Here is a 21,301-nt window from a genome sequence, read left to right as displayed (position 1 = left end):
GGAAAGAGACAAAGAAACCAAAAGTTTAACCTTAATGACTTAGGAGAATGACAGACTAAGAGATAAGGAAATAAAAAGATCAGAGAGTTTGGAAAAGGCAAGAATTCAGTTTTGACACAAACAGCCAAGCAGCCAAGTAGAGACATACAAGAAAATGAAATATATATAGGGTCTAAAATATAGTTTGATGGTCATGTGTATAGGAAAGACCAGGTTGTTTTGGCATCTTACACGATTGAACATCACCTCAAGCAAAAAAGATATACATCAACATTACCATGAATATCTTGGATCACTTGTCCCCAGTTCCCTGGTGGGAGGTTGCTGCAGTTTCTTCTGAAAATAGTTCTTAAATTGATAATTCTGGAAGCTTCTGGGTTATATGTATTTTTACTAAGTGCTTTTTAATATTTTCTTAGTCTTGGCTAAATGCTACAGACAATTAGTAATTTCTAAGAGGCAGTCTGGTGTAGTTGTAGGTGGACCAGACTGAAAAGACAGAAGATTTCAATCTCATTAGTCACTTTCTCTGGAGTTCATGCTCTTCAATTTATATAATAAAGTGAATATACAGGGTTAATCTACAAGGTTTCTTCAGATCTAAACTTTTATGAATCAGGACTTCCCTGGTGGTGCAGTCCTGATTCATAAGAATCTGCCAGCCAATGCAGGGGACATGGGTTCAATCCCTGGTCCGGGAAAATTCCACACTCAGCAGAGCAACTAAGCCTGTGCGCCACAACTACTGAGCCTGCGCTCTAGAGCTCACAAGCCACGACTACTGAACCCACGTGCCACAACTACTGAAGCCTGTGCTCCATAACAAGAGAAGCCACCTCAATAAGAAGCCCGTGCACCACAATGAACAGTAGCCCCTGCTTGCCACAACTAGAGAAAGCTGGCGCACAGCAACGAAGACCCAACGCAGCCAAAAAAATAAAGTTTTATGAATCAGCTATCAACCCCCTTATCATGAACTAAAAAATACAACCCAGCCTCCAAAAGAGTATAGAACCAACCAAGATATTAACTAGCAATACCTTTTTCAACTGACTATCTGTTGTTGTTCCTCTATAAAGACTGTCTACAATTTATTTTAAAAGCCACCTGTTTAGACTTTACGAGAAGTCCTGAATCCTAGTATTTTGTCAACAAATACGACTTTACCTGACTGGTCTTGATTTTGCAAATGTTACGCATATTCTGCTCTGACACCTCTACCCCCAATCCCAATTCCCCATCCAATCAACACCTTTCTAGGCTAAGGAGTTCTATGCAATCTTAAAAACCTCTTCATCCCACTGATCCCTTAAATTGCCCATTTCTAGAGTCTTAAGACTTTCTTAAAGTCATGGGATTAAAGATGAGTTAATTCTTGTAGGCAGAATAATGTTAAGGAAAAAACCCATCACTTTCCTGGGCTTTTTGGTCACAGTGTATCAGGTTGCTATCTTCATGTAGTTTATAGCAGTGCTTACCACCTTTCATTTTACTAGCAAAAGAACTTTTTTCTCCCAAACGAATACCCCACTATATAAAACAGATCGTAAAGTGCAATTGCTCTGAATGAGGTTTGAATGAAGACCTAAAACCCCAGAGACTGGTCAACCCTGGCCCCTCCTTCACATCCCACTCACCAAAGGCCCTTAGGGTGCTTCCCAGGCAGCATGGAGTACACGAAAATCATCACTTCATGGCATCTTTAAAGATGCCAAGAAGTATGGAAGAATCAAAGGTTCAAATGAAATAAATCAGTTACTTCAGAAAATCTCTTTACAGCAACATCCATAAAACATTATAAAATACATTGCTTCTCAATTTACTCAAACATACAGGTGCACTTTAGGAAAACTGCCCTTTTTTAAGTAGTTAAGGAATGGATACAGCATCAACTTCAACAAATACTGGCTACAATATATGATATTAGGAATCATTATTAATTCCTCCTATAATAGATGTCAATATAGTATAAGATATCAAACACACAGTAACAGTGACATGGATCAAGATTATTTTTTATTGCACATTTGCTTACAAGTTTGCTGCTCTGGGTGGAGCTAAAGCTCAAGTGCTGAGTTAATTTCAGCCATATTTTCGTCAACCTAATTATAGCAGTGATTTGCCTGTATGTTCCCCTTGGCTTATTATTTCTCAGAAACATTAACTTTCCCAATTTGTCTAGGTGCTGAAGCACAGATTTAACTTTTTTTTTTTTAATTTAACCACTCAAAAACAACCCGAACAGCATACTGTAAAGAAAACAATGTTTATGTCTATTCATATAACCCAGGCTCAGAGAATTTCTGATTATGTAACATTGTAAAGGTAACTGTAAACCAACCTTCTTTCAAACTATTCAATTCTTATATGTATAATTAAGCATTTATTTTAGAAAACTGTAACACTTTCAGAAATGGATTCTGTCACAATAAGGCCTCCTCTCCCCATCCAAAAACAATCCCCACAATGACTCCAAATCTTGTAAGAAACTATTATTTTAGACTAAGCTGCTCAGAATAGTATTCTTATTTCCTTTCCACCATACTCCACAGTTCAATGCAAAATGGAGAATGTGCTGTTGAAACCGAAATAAAATGGCATTCAAGCAGCTCAGGCTTTAAAAATCAGGCCAGAACGTTCAAAGCCTGATGAAAAAGACACAAGAATGGAGGCATAACTACTATAGCAAACGCAAAATTTTGGCCATTAATGGATCAAAAGTAATGGCTGACACTCCTACTTAAAGCTCATCAATGTCACACTAAAAAAACACATGATATTTGGCAAAAATCTTCTAAATTATTTATCCCAAATTCTCAAATGGAAAGTTATTTTTAATGCATCACTCTTAAATTTTACACTTCAATCACTCATGTTTTCCTTTTAAGACTATTCAGAAAAATAGTTCTATTTAAATAAGTTTTTCCTCTCACACATTTTTACACAAAAGGTTACTAAAATCACAATTCTGAGGGATTTCATTTTAATCATACAAACAGTATATGCTTAAAGTTCAGTAAAGAAATTAAATCCTTTCTTATTCTATCTAGAATGATCTGTTACCAAACTTGTAAGAACTCTTTTCCCATAGCATTTATTTATAACAGTCACAACTTATGAAAATCGTATCTCAACTCCATGGTGAACTAGCATCCATGCTTATTCCACATAGGTACTGCCAGTGGTCCCTGCGGTGTCCTTTCAACAATGACAAACTCATCAGGGTTGCCAAATGCTTCATAGAAAACCAATAAATCTTGTATCGCACGCTCCTCAATCTGAAAGGAGGAAGGAAAAAAGAGAAGTTGCTTTACTCCTTCAATTATAAACCGAGCAGGATCCTATTAGCTTTCCAATTTCCTTTTGTGGAACTACCACTTTCTGTGCATACAAAACAGTGGAATAGGTATCCTGTTATCCCCTTCGAAAGGAGAAGGGTTGAGGCCTGAGTTAGAATAATCAGATACCCACCTTCCCTTGATTTTAATCTAGAGCAAGGAAAAAGAAACTGAAGATGGCTGTTGGAATCCATTCATTCCAATTGCTCATCCTGTGAGATACTTTCTGTTGTTGTATAAGTCTAGTTCTTTAAGCTCTTTAGGACAACTGTGAGTCTTGTCTGTTTCCTAAGCCTGGCTATCTGGTTTTCAGCTAAGTCTGTGGAATCTCAGTGTCTCTCAAGAAAGTTCTCTTCTCCTTAAGTTAGCCTGACTTGGTGTCTGTGGCTCACAACCTAAGAACTCTTACTGATACAGAATCCAGGTGTAGAGCTAGATAATGCCAAGTTCTCTACTGGTCACTTTCAAAAACAGTCCAAAGCATCACCAGTGCTAAAAATATTAGCTTTAGCACAATTTATTAGTTGTAAATTAATTATCCTGAATACCTTCAATTAATACTTGCTGAATGCTTCAGTTTTGTTTTACATTGCACTCACATTTTAATGTGATAAATACATGCACCTCTGCAAAGCAAACAAAGAGAATTTTCTTAAGACCTAAGAATGAAATGTAGTATATAGTTCTTACCCTAAATTAAACCCAAATAAGCACGTTATTTACCTGAATCAAAGCTAAGGGTTTTTCTCGACTTCTGATAAGAGCTGCTTCCTGCTGTAGCTCTTCTTCTACAATAGATGCAAAAGTGACTGGCGCTAGCACGGAAGGAGCAGGCAATGAAGAACACAGCCAGGGACTGAAAGAACAGGAATTATGAGTTTTCATTCATCTTGCCAAATTTTGCGCACAAAATCTCCTCTGAAATACTCTTTAACAGTGTTACGTTTTTTCCTTGTGACCTATAATATAAGGGGACCTGGAAGCTTTTGCATTCAACTTACAGAATGACAAAGTGACAAACAGAAACAAGGAGAACTAATATTTTCTTTGGATTGGTGCTGTAGAGAAAACTTTGGAAACACCAAAAACACCAAAAAGACTTTGGAAACACCAAAAACACCAAAAAGACAAATTAATATATGCAATCAGACTTAACCTGTGAAATTGTAAGTAAAGAACAACAAAAAAATCTGTAGGTAGTTATAAAATCTTGTGTATAAAATACCATGGGGAACGATCTTGCAAGAAATGGTCTGTTTTTCAGAAATAGAGACACAGATGTAGAAAACAAACTTACGGTTACCAAGGGGGAAACGGGGTGGCAGAGGAATAAATTGGGAGACTGGGATTGACATGTACACACTACTATATAGACAATAGATAATTAATAAGGACCTACTGTATAGCACAGGGAACTCTACTCAGTACCCTGTAATGGCCTATATGGGAAAAGAATCTAAGAAAGAGTGGATATATGTATAACTGATTCACTTTGCTGTACACCTGAAACTAACACAACACTGTAAATCAACTATATTCCCCCCCAAAAAAATATGGTCTATTTTTTCTAATAATATTCATATAGCCAATTTACTGTAATCAAACATATGTTAGGAAATACAGACAACTTTGTGAAGAATGTTTTATATTGGTAACATTTATGAATAAGAGTGACAAATTAGCACTGAGCTTCAAAATATACAGAAACAAGATAATTAGCAGCCAAATTTTGTGACTATAATATATAGTCTAAATTTTGTAAGCAAGAAAAATACAGGGCTTCCCTGGTGGCGCAGTGGTTGAGAGTCCGCCTGCCGATGCAGGGGACACGGGTTCGTGCCCCGGTCCGGGAAGATCCCACATGCTGCGGAGCGGCTGGGCCCGTGAGCCATGGCCGCTGAGCCTGCGCGTCCGGAGCCTGTGCTCCGCAACGGGAGAGGCCACGGCAGTGAGAGACCCGCGTACCGCAAAAAAAAAAAAAAGAAAAAAGAAAAATACAGTAAATACTCTGACACTCTAAGGATTATAGATAGGACAGAAAATTATTTTATTGAAGTATAGTTGATTTACAATGTTGTGTTAATTACTGCTGTACAGCGAAGTCATTCAGTTATACACGTTTGTGTATATATATATATATACACACATAACATACACACATTCCTTTTTTTAAAATATTCTTTTCCATTATGGTTTATCATAGGACATTGAATATAGTTCCCTGGGCTATACTGTAGGAGCTTGTTGTTTATCCATTCCATATTACAATAGCTTACATCTGCTAAACCCAACCTCCCACTCCATCCTTTCCCCAACCCCCTCCCCCTTGGCAACCACCAGTCTGTTCTCTATGTCAGTGTCATAGATTTGTGTCATAATTTAGAGTCCACATATAAGTGATATCATATGGTATTTGTCTTTCGGGCTTACTTCACTTGGTATGATAATCTCTAGGTCCATCCATGTTGTTGTAAATGGCATTATTTCATTCTTTTTTATGGCTAATTGTCCATTGTTTATATATTCCACATCTTTATCCATTCATCTGTCAATGGACATTTAGGTTGCTGGCCATTGTGAACAGTAGTACTGCTATGAAACTAGGGGGTGCATGTATCTTTCTGAATCATAGTTTTGTCTGGATATATGCCCAGGAGTGGGATTGCTGGATCATATGTAATTCTATTTTTAGTTTTCTGAGGAATGTCCATACTGTTTTCCACAGTGGCTGCACCAGTTTACATTCCTACCCATAGTGTAGTAGGGTCCCTTTTTTTCCCCACATCCTCTCCAGCATTTATCTGTAGACCTTTTAATGATGGCCATTCTGACTGGTGTAGGGTGGTACCTCATTGTAGTTTTGATTTGCATTTCCCTAATAATTAGTGATGTTGAGCATCTTTTCATGTACCGATTGGCCATCTGTATGTCTTTTTTGGAGAAATGTCTATTTAGGTCTTCTGCCCATTTTTGGATAGGTCGTTTTGTTGTTGAGTTGTATGAGCTGTTTGTATATTTTGGAAATTAAGCCCTGTCAGTCTCATAGTTTGCAAATATTTTTTCCCACTCTGTGGGCTGTCTTTTTTTTTTTTTAATGGTTTCCTGTGCTATGCAAAAGCTTGTAAGTTTGATTAGGTCCCATTTGTTTATTTTTGTTTTTATTTCTATTGCCTTGGGAGACTGACCTAAGGAAACACTGGTACAATTTATGTCAGAGAATGTTTTGCCTATGTTCTCTTCTAGGAGGTTTTATTGTCATGTCTTATATTTAAGTCTTTAAACCATTTTGAGTTTATTTTTGTATATGGTGAGAGGGTGTGTTCTAACTTCATGAGTTACATGTGGCTGATAGGACAGAAACTTAAGACACAATCTGCCTTCTAAGAACTCACAAACTAGATCAGGAAACAATAAAATGACATAACACAACAGAGAAGAATTTAAGAAAACAAACTTAAAGGTCTTCTGACTGACTATAAGGACTATAAAAACCATGGAGAAGACAATAAAAGGGCTATAGAATGGGGGGGGGGGAGTAAGAAGCATTCCTGTAAGGAGAAAAATTAACAAAGGAGCTACAGAGCATGACCTAAATGTGGAATTCTGTGCTTAGAAAGATACCTAGAAATTACCTAGATTAATCCAATGCCCTCTTTTCAGCAATAAGCAAATTTAGGTCTAGCTGGGTTTTAACAACAGAAAGTCAAAGGGCAAGTGAACAAGCAGGGCCTAAAATACTGACTTCCTGATTCATTTATGCACATTTATTGGGTTTGTTTCAGCACTATGGTACTGAAAATCAGGCTGATTGAAACTCAGTCCCCTCCACTAAAAAAACTCCGGTAAAAGCGATTTTAAAAGGTATTTAACAGTAAAAGCGATTTTAAAAGGTATTTAAGAATGACAAAGCAATGTGAGAGTATATAATTAGTATTTATACCAATATGTACCAAGTACTATGGATTCACAGGAGAAATTAACAATATGGAGGAGGGTATAAACTGTTGGCTTCACTGAGGAAATGACATTAAAGCTGAGAGGAGTGGCATTGAGATACGCTTTTGGTCATACAAATACATGGAACAGTAAAAGATTTTGTTGGCTTAAGTAAAGGTAGGTTGTTCTCTTCAATAAACTGAATGATTGGATTAAGAGATTAGGAGGGAAATAAGTTAAAATGAAATGATGTGAGTGGGCAAATTCACTGAGAGTATTTTCATATACATTATCTCATTTAATCTTTCTAATACTCCATGAAGAAAGCATGCATTATTTCCGTTATACTGATTAGGAAACTAATACTCAAAGAATATTCGACAATTTGCCTGACTCGCAAATTGGGGAAATGGTAAGGACAGAACTCAAATCCAGGCCTTTTTCACTCAGAATACAGTGTATTTTCTATACACTGTAGTGTAGAATACAGTCCATTAAAAATGTCTTCTCATTCTTTAAGGACTGGTTCAAATATCACCTTTCCTCTTTTCAAAGCACTTCAATTACTGTTCTAAAACTTCACACACACACATCTGTCTTAACTGCTAGACTAGTCTCTCAAGGTACAGGACTCTGTTTCTTTCATCTTTGTATCTCAGTGTCCAGCAAAACACCTGGAACATAGTTGTTTGTAAAAAAAAAAAAGTAATTAGAGAATAAATAACTGAAGCAGAAAGCCAAAGGATTTTAAATATGGGACAGAATAAAAGCAGAGTTTCTCTTAAAAAAATTCTTTATTCTTTCGAATTACTAATAACTTCTTCCTTCCAGATGTGGGTACTGAAATACAAAATGAAATGAAAATGGGTACTTATTAGGTTCTTAGTTTTAATGAAGTTCTATGACTTGAATCCTGCCGGATACCTGACCTATGACATCCAAAAAAAATAAGAGAATCTCCAGGATGAAGTAAAGGACTCCAGCCAGAAGAAAAATGAAGCCAAGGAGATAACTAGAAAGCTGTTGGGATAAACCTGTTAGGAGATGATGAGAATCTAAACTAAAATGACTATAAAATAAATGGGAAAAGTCTATGTTCTATGCAAATCCCCTTGGTTAAATTCCTTGAAAGGTCCTTCAGTCAGTCAGGGCTGGAGATTAGAGGCCTTCTAGGACAATAAATTACAGCATAACAGATAATGATAAACTGGTGCTCAAAAATCATCCTGGTGTCTAGGGATCAGCTAAAGTGTTTTGACACGTTCAAAGAAATGCAAAAATCATGTAGAACCAGTTATTTTTTAATTGTTAAGTAAGAAGCAGCAACTATAAGCCCTATCTTTGAAAATGATGTCACTGGCAAACAGAACTGAATATAAGGACTAAAGTATCTTGTATAGGCCTTGTTAAATCAAAGCCACACAATCAGAGCTTAAGCATAACACCTTTATCTATGTAACATTCTATAATTCATAAAGTACTTTCACATACGATAGGCATTACTGTTCTCGTTTCAGAAAGGTTCACAGAGGGTTGCTGTAAGCATTAGACTTAAATCTGTTTTCATAAGATGTTAGAATTCTTTCCATTAATGATTTTCCTATGGATAATCTCATTAATTATAAATTTACTTAAACAGCTATAAGTCTGTCAAAATTTCATCTTACAATGAAGCAAAATTGCTAAATAAAACAGAGCTATGACTAAACAAATATAAAAACAGTATAAGCTTTCCAACAATAAATAACAGCATTATTAAGCCTTAGGTATTTGCAACACAAACAGACATCCCAATAGATAATCCATATAAAATTTAGCCTTCTGAAAATAAAACCATCATAAAAGGGCTGGCTAAAATCTTTCAAAGATTTTTGTTCAAACTGAAGAATATTAATCTTGCCAAATTTAGACTTCAAGAGAAAAACTAAATTACTTTTTGCTCCCATAGTTGACTATTTTTAAAAAGAATTTTGTATTATCCCACTTACAAAGATTTTATATTAAAATTAGAGTGATATAATGATTTTGTCTCACATATAGTTTTTCTTACTAATTAGAAACACAAGATCACATTTTCTGCCTAGAATTACATAAGGAGGTATTTAAGTGAAAGGAAAATGAAAGAAAACACATTAAAATGAAAAAGAATACAGAAGTAACGATAAACAGAAACTGCATTATCCTTCTTTTCACATCAATAAGTAACAACACTGCCATTCTTCTAGTTCCCTAGCCTTGGGGGGAAAAAATATCACATTTCCTACAATTAAAACAAGAATTAATTATTTGTGGAATTTCCTAGGATGAGCCCTCCATCCCTGCCACCCTGATTCCCTAAAGAATCATAAACATTCTTGTCTTCTTGCTTTAATTCCCACCATTTCCTGTTTATACTGCCCTTTCTCCTCTCTTCTTTTAAAAATCCCATCCTATGTTCAAAAGCTAGTAGCAATGAAATAGTTCGATATTTTTCTAACACTATTCATATGGCCATAAATATAACAATCAAATATTTGCGACTGAATAGGAAAAGTGTTTATGAACGTAATACTCAAGCCTTTCCTCCTCAATGAAGTGTTTCCAGACAACTCTAGCCCACTGTCATTTTTCCTTCTCCGAACCACTCATACAGCAGCACTTAGTCATATATTGCTTTGGGACTTCTCTAACACTGTTATATTATACTGCAATTTTATTCCTGCTCTGTCAGTTAAATTCCGTGTGTGCATAGACTTACCACCTTGATTTCAAACACATTTAAGGATGCGCCTGTGTATTATACTTTTATATATACCCAAGATGCCAGTAGAATACTGTACGTATATCTAGTGTCCCATAATTTGCTGAGTTAATATTTTACTTTATCTGTTACGTTTGATTATTTCCTTAAAAAAAGCTCTCCTATGATAACATATTTTCTATGATAAAATTAAAAATGAAACCCAAGCTGTTTTCTTTCTCAGTGATCAGATGATAACAAACAGCTATTTAAAACATTAACTTCCACTTGCCAAACACCCAAGCTATGGAGAGCATGATATATCAGAGAGCATGATACTATCACACACTCCTTTAACTAAAATTTGCAAAGCAGTCTAACAGCACATACCAGTTTTCACAATTAAGAGCCTGATGTTATAGCACACCCTAGCGATCAACTATGAAACCACATATCCTTAAAATTTTTAAAGTTCCACGACAAATAAAAATATCCAAAGAAAATAAATTTTAAAAAATACATTCAATATTTAAAATGTAAAAATATTACAAAAACAATCGTAACATTCATACCTTAACATTTATACATCTAAGGCATACAACATAACTCATTACATTAGAAGTAAAGGGTACTTGAAACAGCTAAAATTTTGTTTCATTTATTCTTCTCATTCACCACATGCTCACTGAGCACATGCTAGGAAACATTCTAATCAGTGATCAGCAAAGATCAATCTTCCTCGCTCTCACTGAACATACAGCTAAAAATAGAGACATTAAAATACTTGTATTTGAAAACATTAAACAAAGAATCACACCAATAGTAAGTTTACAGTAATTCCGCCCTTATTCACAGGAATACATTCCAAGTCTAGTGGATGCCTGAAACTGCGGATAGTACTGAACCCTATACGTACCATGTTTTTCCTATACATACATACCTATGATAAAGTTTCATTTATAAATTAGGCACAGTAAGAAAGTTACAACAATAATAGAACAATTATAACATATTGTAATAAAAGTTATATGAATGTGGTCTCTTGCTCTTTCAAAATATCTTGTACAAATATGCCTTTTCCATCTTAACTAGGAACTTACGCACTGTGGCCGTAACTTCTGCATTCTGAGGTATGATAGTAAAACTGGCATGAATTTCTTTTTCCTTCTTCATAATGTCATGGATAGAAGATTCACTTGTATCATAGATCTTAGCAACCTAAGGATACAGTTTTTTTCCTCTCCTTATTAGGTGGAGAACTTTCAATTTTTTCACTTAAAGGAAGCACTTTATGGCTTCTCTTTGGCGTATCCGAATTGTCAACATCACTACTCTTGTGCTTTGGGGCCATTATTAAGTAAAGTACAGGTTACCTGAACAAGCACTGTGATACCCTGACAATCGATCTGATAACGCAGATGGCTACTAAGTGACTAACGGGCAGGATATGCTGCACAAAGGCATGATTCACGTCCCAGGTAAGATGGAGCAGGACGGCGAGAGATTTCATCACACTACTCAAGACAGCGTACAATTTAAAACTTAAAAATTGTTTATTTCTGGAATTTTCCATGTAATATTTTCAGACTACAGTTGACAACGGGTAACCAGAACCACGGAAAGGAAAACCGCAGATAAGGAGGGACTACTCTAACTGTGCTAAGTGTGATGAGTGAGAAGCGCTACAAAGACATATAACAGGAAACTGACCCAGTAAGAGAATAAGAGAAGTCAGACTTCTTCAAATATGACTGAACAGAGATTGGAGGAGAGTCGACTATTCAAAGGGTAAGTAAGTGGGAAGAAGTAACTGGTATTTGAGAAACTAAGAGAAGGCCAAGGTGGCTAAAATACAGAGATCTTATTTAAAAGATAAAGCTAAAGAGGCTGGCAGGGGCTAGACTATGTGGGCCTTGAAGGCCATATAAGACGCTAGCTTTTATCCTACGAGGTTAAGATTTGCATTAAAAAAAAAAACCACCACCACACACACTAGCTCAATATATTGTAGAGAAGGAAGAAAGGCTATGGCAACACCAGTTAGGAGGCTTACTCAGATGGCCCAGGTGAAAGATCACAGTAGTCTGAATGAGGGTGATGGCAGTGGAGATGAGGTTAATACATCGATCTGAGAAATACTTAAGAGATAAAACTGTCATGTCCTGCTGAAAGAATGGAAATTGCTGAAGAAGATGGACATGTCAAAGACTTGCAAATGACATTTACTGAGGAAGAGAAATCAAGAATAGGCTGGTTTTATGTTTTGTCTGTTTTTGTTTGATTTTGGTTTTATGATAAGGCTATGAGGAAAACATTAAGTTTGGTTTCGGACATAAAGTTGAAGGTATTTCTGAACATGCAAATAGGATGGCGACATCAAGAAGGCAGATGGAGAATTAAGTGTGAAGCTCAGATAACAGAGGTGGACAGGCAGTTTAACTTTGAGTCTTTAGGGTATAGCTGATAACACAGAAGCTCAGGAATATTAGCATAGAAAGAATATAAGTGAAATGACAAGACGACCTATATAAGTGAACTTCAAGTACTACGAGTCATGTAAAAAGAAGTCCATGGTGTTGGCAATATGGAGGTCACTGCTGAACTTATTAGCCTGAACTGTTTCAGTTTAGTAATGGGATTGGAAGCCAGAATGGATTGAGAAGTGAGCGGGTGATTGAGAAGTGAGCGGGTGCTGACAGCTCTTTTGAGAAATCTGGCTGTGAAGGAAACAGGAAATTGGTAACAATAGGACAATTGCTAGAAAACGTGTGGGGGATAAGTGGGGGATCGATTACCCCACCCATTCCACGTGTGAGAGACCTGTGCATGTTCAAAACCAGACGGGAAAAAATCTACTTAAATAGTTGAAGCCTTCAGAAGTGGAAAGGGGTTAAGATACAAGGTACAGGTATAAATCCTAGCCTTAGATGGGAAGGATAACTCTTCTACTGTAAAACAAGAAAGGAAGATAAGATGAATACAAATAGAGGCAGATTTGTGTGTCTTGAAGTAGGAAAAATAAAGAAGTTATGTCTTTCTATTTAAAAGCATGGTCTACAGGACAACACTCATCATATAACTTAACATTTTTTCTTCTATCAGAAGACTATTCATTTTTTTTTAATATAATAGATGTAGGGTCATTACAGAGGATGATAAATAACCAATTAAAATGTTTTTCTAATTAAAATTTTGAATAGAAAAACCTCATGAGATGTGTATACATATGTAATGCTACATTTAATGAAGTAAATATATATAAAATACATATGGATAAGTGTGTGTATGTATACAAGGAGCACTCGAATGTAGTTTGGACATGGAATGCCAAGGAGCTGATTTGTTCTCATTTATAATGACTTATTAAGAAAATCCTAATTGAAATAAATACTAGACAAAATTAGAAACAGATTGAACATTGAGGCTGATAAACTTGCTCTTCATAATGCCTTGTACTCTTTTAATTAATCATTTCTGTAATAAGGTTGCTCTTCTCTTTTGGACTAAGTTCTACATGAGCAGGGGCTATGTTACAGTTCACCACTGTAACTCTAGTACCTAGTGTAATGTCTGATACAGAGCAGCTAATAAATATTTGTCAACATTAAGACAGCGTCTTACGTTGCATCCAATTTGTATTTATGAGCCTATCAAAAGAGCCTTAATATCCTAAGTAAACATTATGTAAAAAGGTTTATCTATCTGTTTTGTGTGTTAGGGTTCCATTTAAGATTTTTATTTTAAAATAGCATTACACTGCTAAAAAGCATTACACTGCTCAAAAGTATTTGAAAAGTTAGGAAGATAGACCAGATGACTTCTTCAGGTCCTTTGTAATCTCTCTCTGATTTTCTGTACTGTAAGTATGTGGCTCAAGAACTTTGTCTGTAAATGTACATAGGAAAGCCAGTCACAAAGTCAAAAATAGAACTATGTTTAAACAGTTTATCTAAACCAGCAGTCCAAGGTTCTTGGAAGATTCTGACAGTTCCTCAGGAGCTGCTTACAGGACAGGTAGGTAAGGTGAGGTTAAATTAGTTTCATTCCCAGACCCCTCTCCTCACTTCAATCAGAGAAGTTTATATTACCTGTTTGATAAAATAATTGGACATGAGATTTGATTTTTAAAAAGCGTTTAGGGAGGAAAAAAAGAGGTTTGACAGTGAAAAATTATTATGAAAAACAAAATTATTAATCTGGTCACAACTAACATTTTTAATCATTTTGTAATTAAACAAACACTCCCTGAAACACTCTAGGGAGTATATTATTTGGGAGATGTCATATTAGCAGAAGTAGGAAAAAAAACCCTCCATTTAGTTAACCAACTTGAAACATACGCCAATGTTGGAAGAAAAAACTATCTGATGCCCCAAGAATGTTTGGTTCCTTTTTGAATAATAATTAAGAGAATTTACGGATCACGGTGAAACTGTGTTTAGATTTTCATGGTTCATGTAGGCATTTATAATATGAAACATCTTTGTTGAAGTCCAATGTATTTTATTTAAAATTAGTATCAAAAATAGCGAGAGAAAAAGCTGGAAATGCCCAAGTCACTCAACAGATGCAAATAAACAGGTGGGTTCATAGCCAAACAAAGAAATATACTATTCAGCAATAAAATGGAATGAACTACTGATACACATAACAACTTGGATGAATCTCAAAATGTATGCTAAGTAAAAGATTTTTATAAAAGCACATGCTAAATGATTCTATTGATATAAAACTACAGAATATCAGTGCTAGTCTATAATAACAGAAACAGGTTAGTAGCTGCAAGGAGACAGGACAGAGAAGGAAGGACTACAGAGGGGCATGAAGAAACTTCTGAGAATGATGGATCTATGCACTGACTTCAATAGCTGGTGATGATGGTTGCACGAGGGTATGCGTATGACAGACTTCGTCAAACTGTATACTTTAAATATATACAATTTACTGCAAGCCAATTATACCAAAATTATCTATCTTAAAAAAAATACGTTAATTTTGAATGTAAAAGAATGTATAAAAAATCTACCTTTAAAGATTATTTAAGGATATAGAACCACCACAGCACATTTTAAGGTAGGAAAATGATTATTACCTTACAACTTTTGCAGCCTGGGAACTTTCAATTCCTTTAAAACAAACTTTTTTGACATTGTCTCCTGAGCTTTGGCCAGTAATAGATTTTTTTCCTTCTAGTAAGAAATCCCGGAATGACTTGGATGAAACTGAATGTAGAGAAGATGCCCTGTGAAAAAACAATAGAGATCATGTAAAAAACACTCATTTTTGCTGGAAGTGAGAAGGGGATATGGAGAGAATATATACCAAAAATTTTACAATGATATAATTACAGTTTTCAATGTGATGCTGGATTCTTGCTGTCAATTGTAGACTAATCAAAACTGTGTGATAAGAAAAAACAATGGAGACCAACACTGGTGATAACCCAGATGGTGAAGTAAAAACAGCTATTATAACTATGCCTCAGGTAACAACAAAAAATATGGTCAGAATAATAAGAAAATCTGTATAGACCTATACCTCTTTAAAAAATTTTATTAATCCCACCAGCTTTTTATTGTAGAAATTAACAAAACAAAAACCTAGATTAGCCAACATTGTTGTAAAAAAGAGATACAAAACTGGAAGAAGATAAAACAAGGTACAGTAATCAAGACAGTGGGGTATTAAGGATTAACTGATCAATGGAACAGATTAGAGAACCCAGTACTAGACCCTCATGTAGACAGTCATTTTACTTTCAATAACAGAACTGCCAAAGCAACCCGGTGGGAAGAATGTTTTCTATAATATACAAATGGTTTATAGAAGGAAAAAAAACCTTGACCTTTACTTCATACGATACCCCAAAATTATTTCAAGATGAATTATAGAACTAACAAACATAAAAGCTAAATCCTGGAAGAAAACAGAAGACTATCTTCATAACTCAGTGGTAAGCAAAGGTTTCTTAGGACATAAACAGCAATAACCGTCAAATCAAGAAATGATAAATTAGACTTAATTAAAAACTTCTGTTCATCAGAAGATATCGTTAAGAAAACAGAAAATATTTGTAAAACATACATCTGGCAAAGGACTTCTACCCAGACTCTAAAAAGAAATCCTAAGGACTTCCCTGGTGGTGCAGTGGTTAGGAATCCACCTACCAACACAGGGGACATGGGTTCAAGCCCTGGTCTGGGCAGATCCCACGTGCCTCGGAGCAACTAAGCCCGTGCACCACAACTACTGAGCCTGTGCTCTGGAGCCCGTGAGCCACAACTCTGAGCCTGCTCACCACAACACTGAAGCCCGTGCACACTAGAGCCCGCATGCTGCAACTACTGAGCCCACACACCACAACAACTACTGAAGCCCGCATGCTCCAGGGAAGGTGTGCTGCAACTACTGAAGCCCACGCACCTAGAGGCCGTGCTCCACAACAACAGAAGCCACCGCAATGCGAAGCCCACGCACCACAACGAAGAGTAGGCCCTGCTCGCCACAACTAGATGAAGACCGAACGCAGCCAAAAAAAAAAAAAAAAAACAGGAAATCCTAGAACTAAAAAAAAGACAAATACAGAAGACAAGGCAATTTCAAAAGGCATGCAGAAAGGATCTGAATAGACACTTCACAGAGGAAGAGATGTTAATTGGTCAATAAGCACGTGAAAAAGTGTGCTCATTACTCATGAGGGAAACACAAAACGCAAGGAGAAACCACTACACGCCCACCCAAACAGGTAAAATTAATTGACAATACCAAATGTTGGCAAGGATGTGAAACAGCCAACAGTCTCATAAATTTTGCTGGGAGGATAAAATGATACAAATGCTGTGGAAAAGATCTGGCAGTTTTTATAAAAAAGTAAACATGCATTTTCTGTAAAATCCAGCAATTCTACTCCCTAGTGTTTACCCAAGAGAAGTTAAAATACATGTCTACAAAAAGGACTAAACAAGAATGGTCAGAGCACCTTTATTCTTAAGAGCCAAAAACTGGAAAGAGTCCAGGTGTCCATCAATCAACAGGAGTAAACACAAGTATATTCATACCTTGGAATACTACTGAGTAATAAAAAGGAATAAACTATTGGTATACACAATCCAAATAAATCTGAAAAACATGCTGAGTGAAAGAAGCCAGACACAAAAGTATATTATGTTTCACTCTAATTACATAAACTTCTAGAACAGGCAAAACTCAACTATAGTCAAAAAAGAAAAACCACAACAATGGTTGACACTGGGGTGAGAGGGGGGCAAAGATAAAAAAAGAATTTTTTGAAGGAAATTTTCTGGGATAATGGTAATGCTCATCAATTTACTAAAAATGTAATATAAACAATGACCAAGTGGGCTTTATTTAATGCAAGGTGTTCTAACAGTGTTCTAACACTCAAAAAAAAAATTAACATAATTCATCACATTAACAGGATAAAGGAGAAAAATTCTACAGAAAAGTTCTATGATCCAGTCAATGGACACATCAAAAAAATTAAATACTTAGGGATACAATTAACAAAACATGGATGGACATGATACATATATTTAAAACTATAAAAGACTGCTGAGAGATTTTAAAGAGAATCTAAAGGATACCATGTTCATTCTTAGGGGACTCAATGACCCAATATTGGTAACCTGTCAATACTCTTCAATTTATCTACAGAGTCAAAGCAACACCCAACAAAATCCCAGTAGGCATTTTTTTTTTGACAAGCCAAATCTAAGATTTATTTAAACATGGTCAAAACTAAAAATAGAAAAAATAATTTTGAAAAAAACAAAATCAGAGAAATTATACTATCTGATTTCAACACTTATAAAAGCTATCATCAAAAGCACATACATATAGGTCAAACGGAACTGAGTAGAGTCCAGAATTAGACCCCCACACACATCATGGTCAACTGACTTTCAGCAAAAGTGCCAAGTAATAAAATGGAGCAAGAACAATCTTTTCAACAAATTGTGCTGGAACAACTAGATATCTGTATGAGACAAAAACCTTGATCTCTACCTTACCCACATATAAAAAGAAAAATCACAAAAGCTAAACTTAGGAAACATCTAAATCAAAACAAAAAAATTTTGTAACCTTAGTCAAAGACATAAAAAGCCCTAACTTTCAATGAAAACAAACAAAAAAATGGATGCAATGGGTTTTACCAAAATTAAAAACTTCTGCTCCTACAAAGACAATGTTATTAAGAAATGAAAAACCAAAATACAGACTGGGAGATAATATCCACAAAACTTATCCAAAAACATCCTTATTTTCAGAATACAGACTCTCAGAATTCTAGATTAACAAAATAGCCCCAATAAAAGGCAAAAGATCTGAAAAGACATTTCAGAGATATGAAAATAGCCAATAAGCCCCTGAGAAATACAAAATAAACCACACCTACTAGAAGACCTAAAATTAAAAAGATTAAATATACAAAGTGTTGGAAAGGATGTGGAATAATGGGAACTCTTACATGCTACAAGTAGGAATGTCCAATGGCATGACCATTTTGGAAAACTGTTTGGTACTTTTCCTAGGAAGTCAAACATTCACTTAACATACAAACCAGCAATTCCAATCCTAAGCATTTACTCAAGAGAAATAATATAAGATTTGTACATAAATAACTTTTTTCATAAAAATAAACTCAGTATTTCTCAACAATAAGAAAGGAAGAAATTTACTGATACATGGAACAACATGGATGAAGCTCCTTTATGTTGAATGAAGGAAGCCAGACACAAAAGAGAGCATACTGTACTTAGATGCCATTTATAAGAAGTTCCAGAACAGGCAAAAACTAAGCTACAGTGATAGAAATTTCATCAATGGTAGCCGGGGGCATGGGTAGAGGGTGAGGTTTGGTTGAGAAAAGATAGTGGGATGGTGGAAATATTTTTCTTAATTGGAGTGGTGATTACACAGGTGGTACATTTGTCAAAACTCCCACTATACACTTGAAATTACTGCATTTTACTTTATGTAAATTATACCTCGGTAAAGTTATTTCAAAAAAACAGAATACACAATGAAATCTGCACTCCTTCCGAATAAAACAATTTTTTATGGAAAGGAAGTGGAAAAAGGTCAACTCACATACCACTAGTGAGAGTGTTTAGTGGTATCTACTAGAAATGAATATATGCATATCCTACAACCCGGTAATTTTATTCCTAGTTATATATGCAACAAAAATGCAAATATGTTCAACAAAGACGTGAACTAGAATATCTACAGCAGCACTAACCCTAACAACAGTAGAACAACAAAGCTACTAAAATGCCAGCAAGAACTGAATGAGTAAAATAAGTATATTTACACAATGGAATATTAGTACTCATCAAAATATGAATTTCATAAATATAATGCTGAGCAAAAGAAGCTAGAAACAATAATGATTCTGTGTGTGTGTGTGTGTATTAAAAAGGGGAGATTACTCTATGGAAGTAGAAGTCAGGATAGTGTGGACTGGGGGAGGGGACTTGCTGTTAGTGTTACTTCTTGATTTGAGTGCTGGTTGCACAAGACGTGTTCAGTTTGTGAAAATACAACAACCTACACACTTATGATAACTGCACTCCAAAGTGTATACATTATGTTTCAATAAAAAGTAATTTAAAATTTAAATCTAATTTTACATGGAGAACATAGAGGAAATAAAAATTAAGTTGATCTAAATAATCAGAAATACACAAAACTAATCACACCCAGTATAGGTGTAGTACTTTGAGAATTAGTTGAGTGGAATGCACTTTAGAATATCTACCAGAAAACAGTATACAAATTAAAAATCACCTTTACAGATTAATTTAGCTTCCAAAGATTTCATGCTCAGATTGCTATGGTATTAGAATCTTTTTATTCAACAATGTTTTACTGCAATCCAAAATGTAAAAAGGATTTGCAGGGTAGTAGTCAGGGTCAGGCACACAGGCTCTGCGGCTGCTACTGTTGTAGGTTCAAATCTTGGCTCTGTCACATACCAGCTTTGACCTTGGGGAGATACTAACCTCTGAGCTTCAGTTTCCTCATCAGTAACATGGAGATACTGATACCATCTCCTTCCTTATAATGGTTGTTGTGAGGATCAAATGTTAACCTATGGTAAAATACTTAAAACAGTACCTGATACATAGAAATGCTAGGTCAAGTCTGTTACTGTCCACAATTTTCACAGCATTTAACAAAACTAACTTATTTTAAGAGAAAAAGAAGACAATGAGAACACAGAAATTCTGACATGAAGAAATATAGTCAGTTCATAGGCATAATGTCTTTCCTTCCTAAAGTCTAACTTAGAAAAACTGATTCAGAAATGTAACCTTTAGCTATGATTTTGTATACTAGAACTACACTGTAACCTTAGCATCATTTTCAGAAATCCTTAATAAGTCAAAATTATGAGTAACAACATAAGCAATTTCCTATTCTAATATTTCTTCTATTTTATTTACTCAGAAAACAAAGTGAACACAATGCTAGCCAGTTAATTCCCCAAAAAGTTAAATTCATACTTTGAAGAAACCATAAAATCCAAACCCAGGTTAAATTCATAAACTATTTGGGGTTCCCCATAAAAAATTAGCAAGGCCTTCTAATAACTTATCTGAATTCACACTGCTACCAGGTTAACAGATTCACAATGTCAAGCTCAGGCAAGGCTCACTCCAGAACCCAGGAGATCACTATATTAAGATCACTATACTCGACTACTGTGTCCACATTTAAAAATCATTTCCCCTATGTAAAATCTTAAATCATAGAAAGGAAATTTTCTTTACAGATTTATCAGAAACATGACCTACTAAAGTATTCACATAAAAGATATTTCTTCAAAAGGAGCTTACCTGACTTTACCACAAAATTTTCTCCAAAGCACATACATATGCAGAACACTGAAAAATTAAATACAAAGAACCACTCTCCGTTTCCTTACCAACTCCTTTCTGCTCCTGCCGAAAACACACATACCTGAAGGTTTCTACTGGCAAACAACGTATCTATGGTGGAAAGTACAGTGTCTCATCAGTCATTAGGGAACACTGCTGGCGAATACTCTGCCAAAAAAATCTGCTGAATGTCTTTTGTAAGTAATTCATGTCTCTAAATACAGAAGCTTCACAATGATCTGTGTAAGAACCACACGGTGTCAGATTCATCTTCGTGGTAATTTGGGAACTTCTAGATGTGGTAAATAATATACACACTAAAAATTTTTATTTCTTTAATGGCTACTTAGGATAACATCTCCTTAAGAATAAATATAGGTAACAGTGCTTACAAGATATCTTAA

At 35.3% G+C, this 21,301-nt stretch overlaps 1 protein-coding gene across 4 annotated transcripts in view; it reads right to left on the bottom strand.

The window, feature by feature from the left end:
- Positions 1-2,003: 2,003 nt before the first annotated feature.
- The window catches only part of IBTK (inhibitor of Bruton tyrosine kinase), a 90,373-nt gene continuing 71,075 nt past the window's right edge, over positions 2,004-21,301 (bottom strand). For all 4 annotated transcript variants that reach the window (XM_082855988.1, XM_082855990.1, XM_082855989.1 and 1 more), the window contains exons 26-28: positions 15,086-15,235; positions 4,062-4,194; positions 2,004-3,278 (exon numbers count right to left, since the gene is read on the bottom strand). In XM_082855988.1, coding sequence (XP_082712114.1) covers positions 3,147-3,278; positions 4,062-4,194; positions 15,086-15,235 — 415 coding nt within the window. In that variant the 3' untranslated portion in view covers positions 2,004-3,146. The remainder of the gene's footprint in view (positions 3,279-4,061; positions 4,195-15,085; positions 15,236-21,301) is intronic.

This window comes from Leucopleurus acutus (assembly GCF_964270905.1).
Source record: "Leucopleurus acutus genome assembly, chromosome: 15".
NCBI lineage: Eukaryota > Metazoa > Chordata > Mammalia > Artiodactyla > Delphinidae > Leucopleurus > Leucopleurus acutus.
This window is presented reverse-complemented; position numbering and strand designations above follow the sequence as displayed.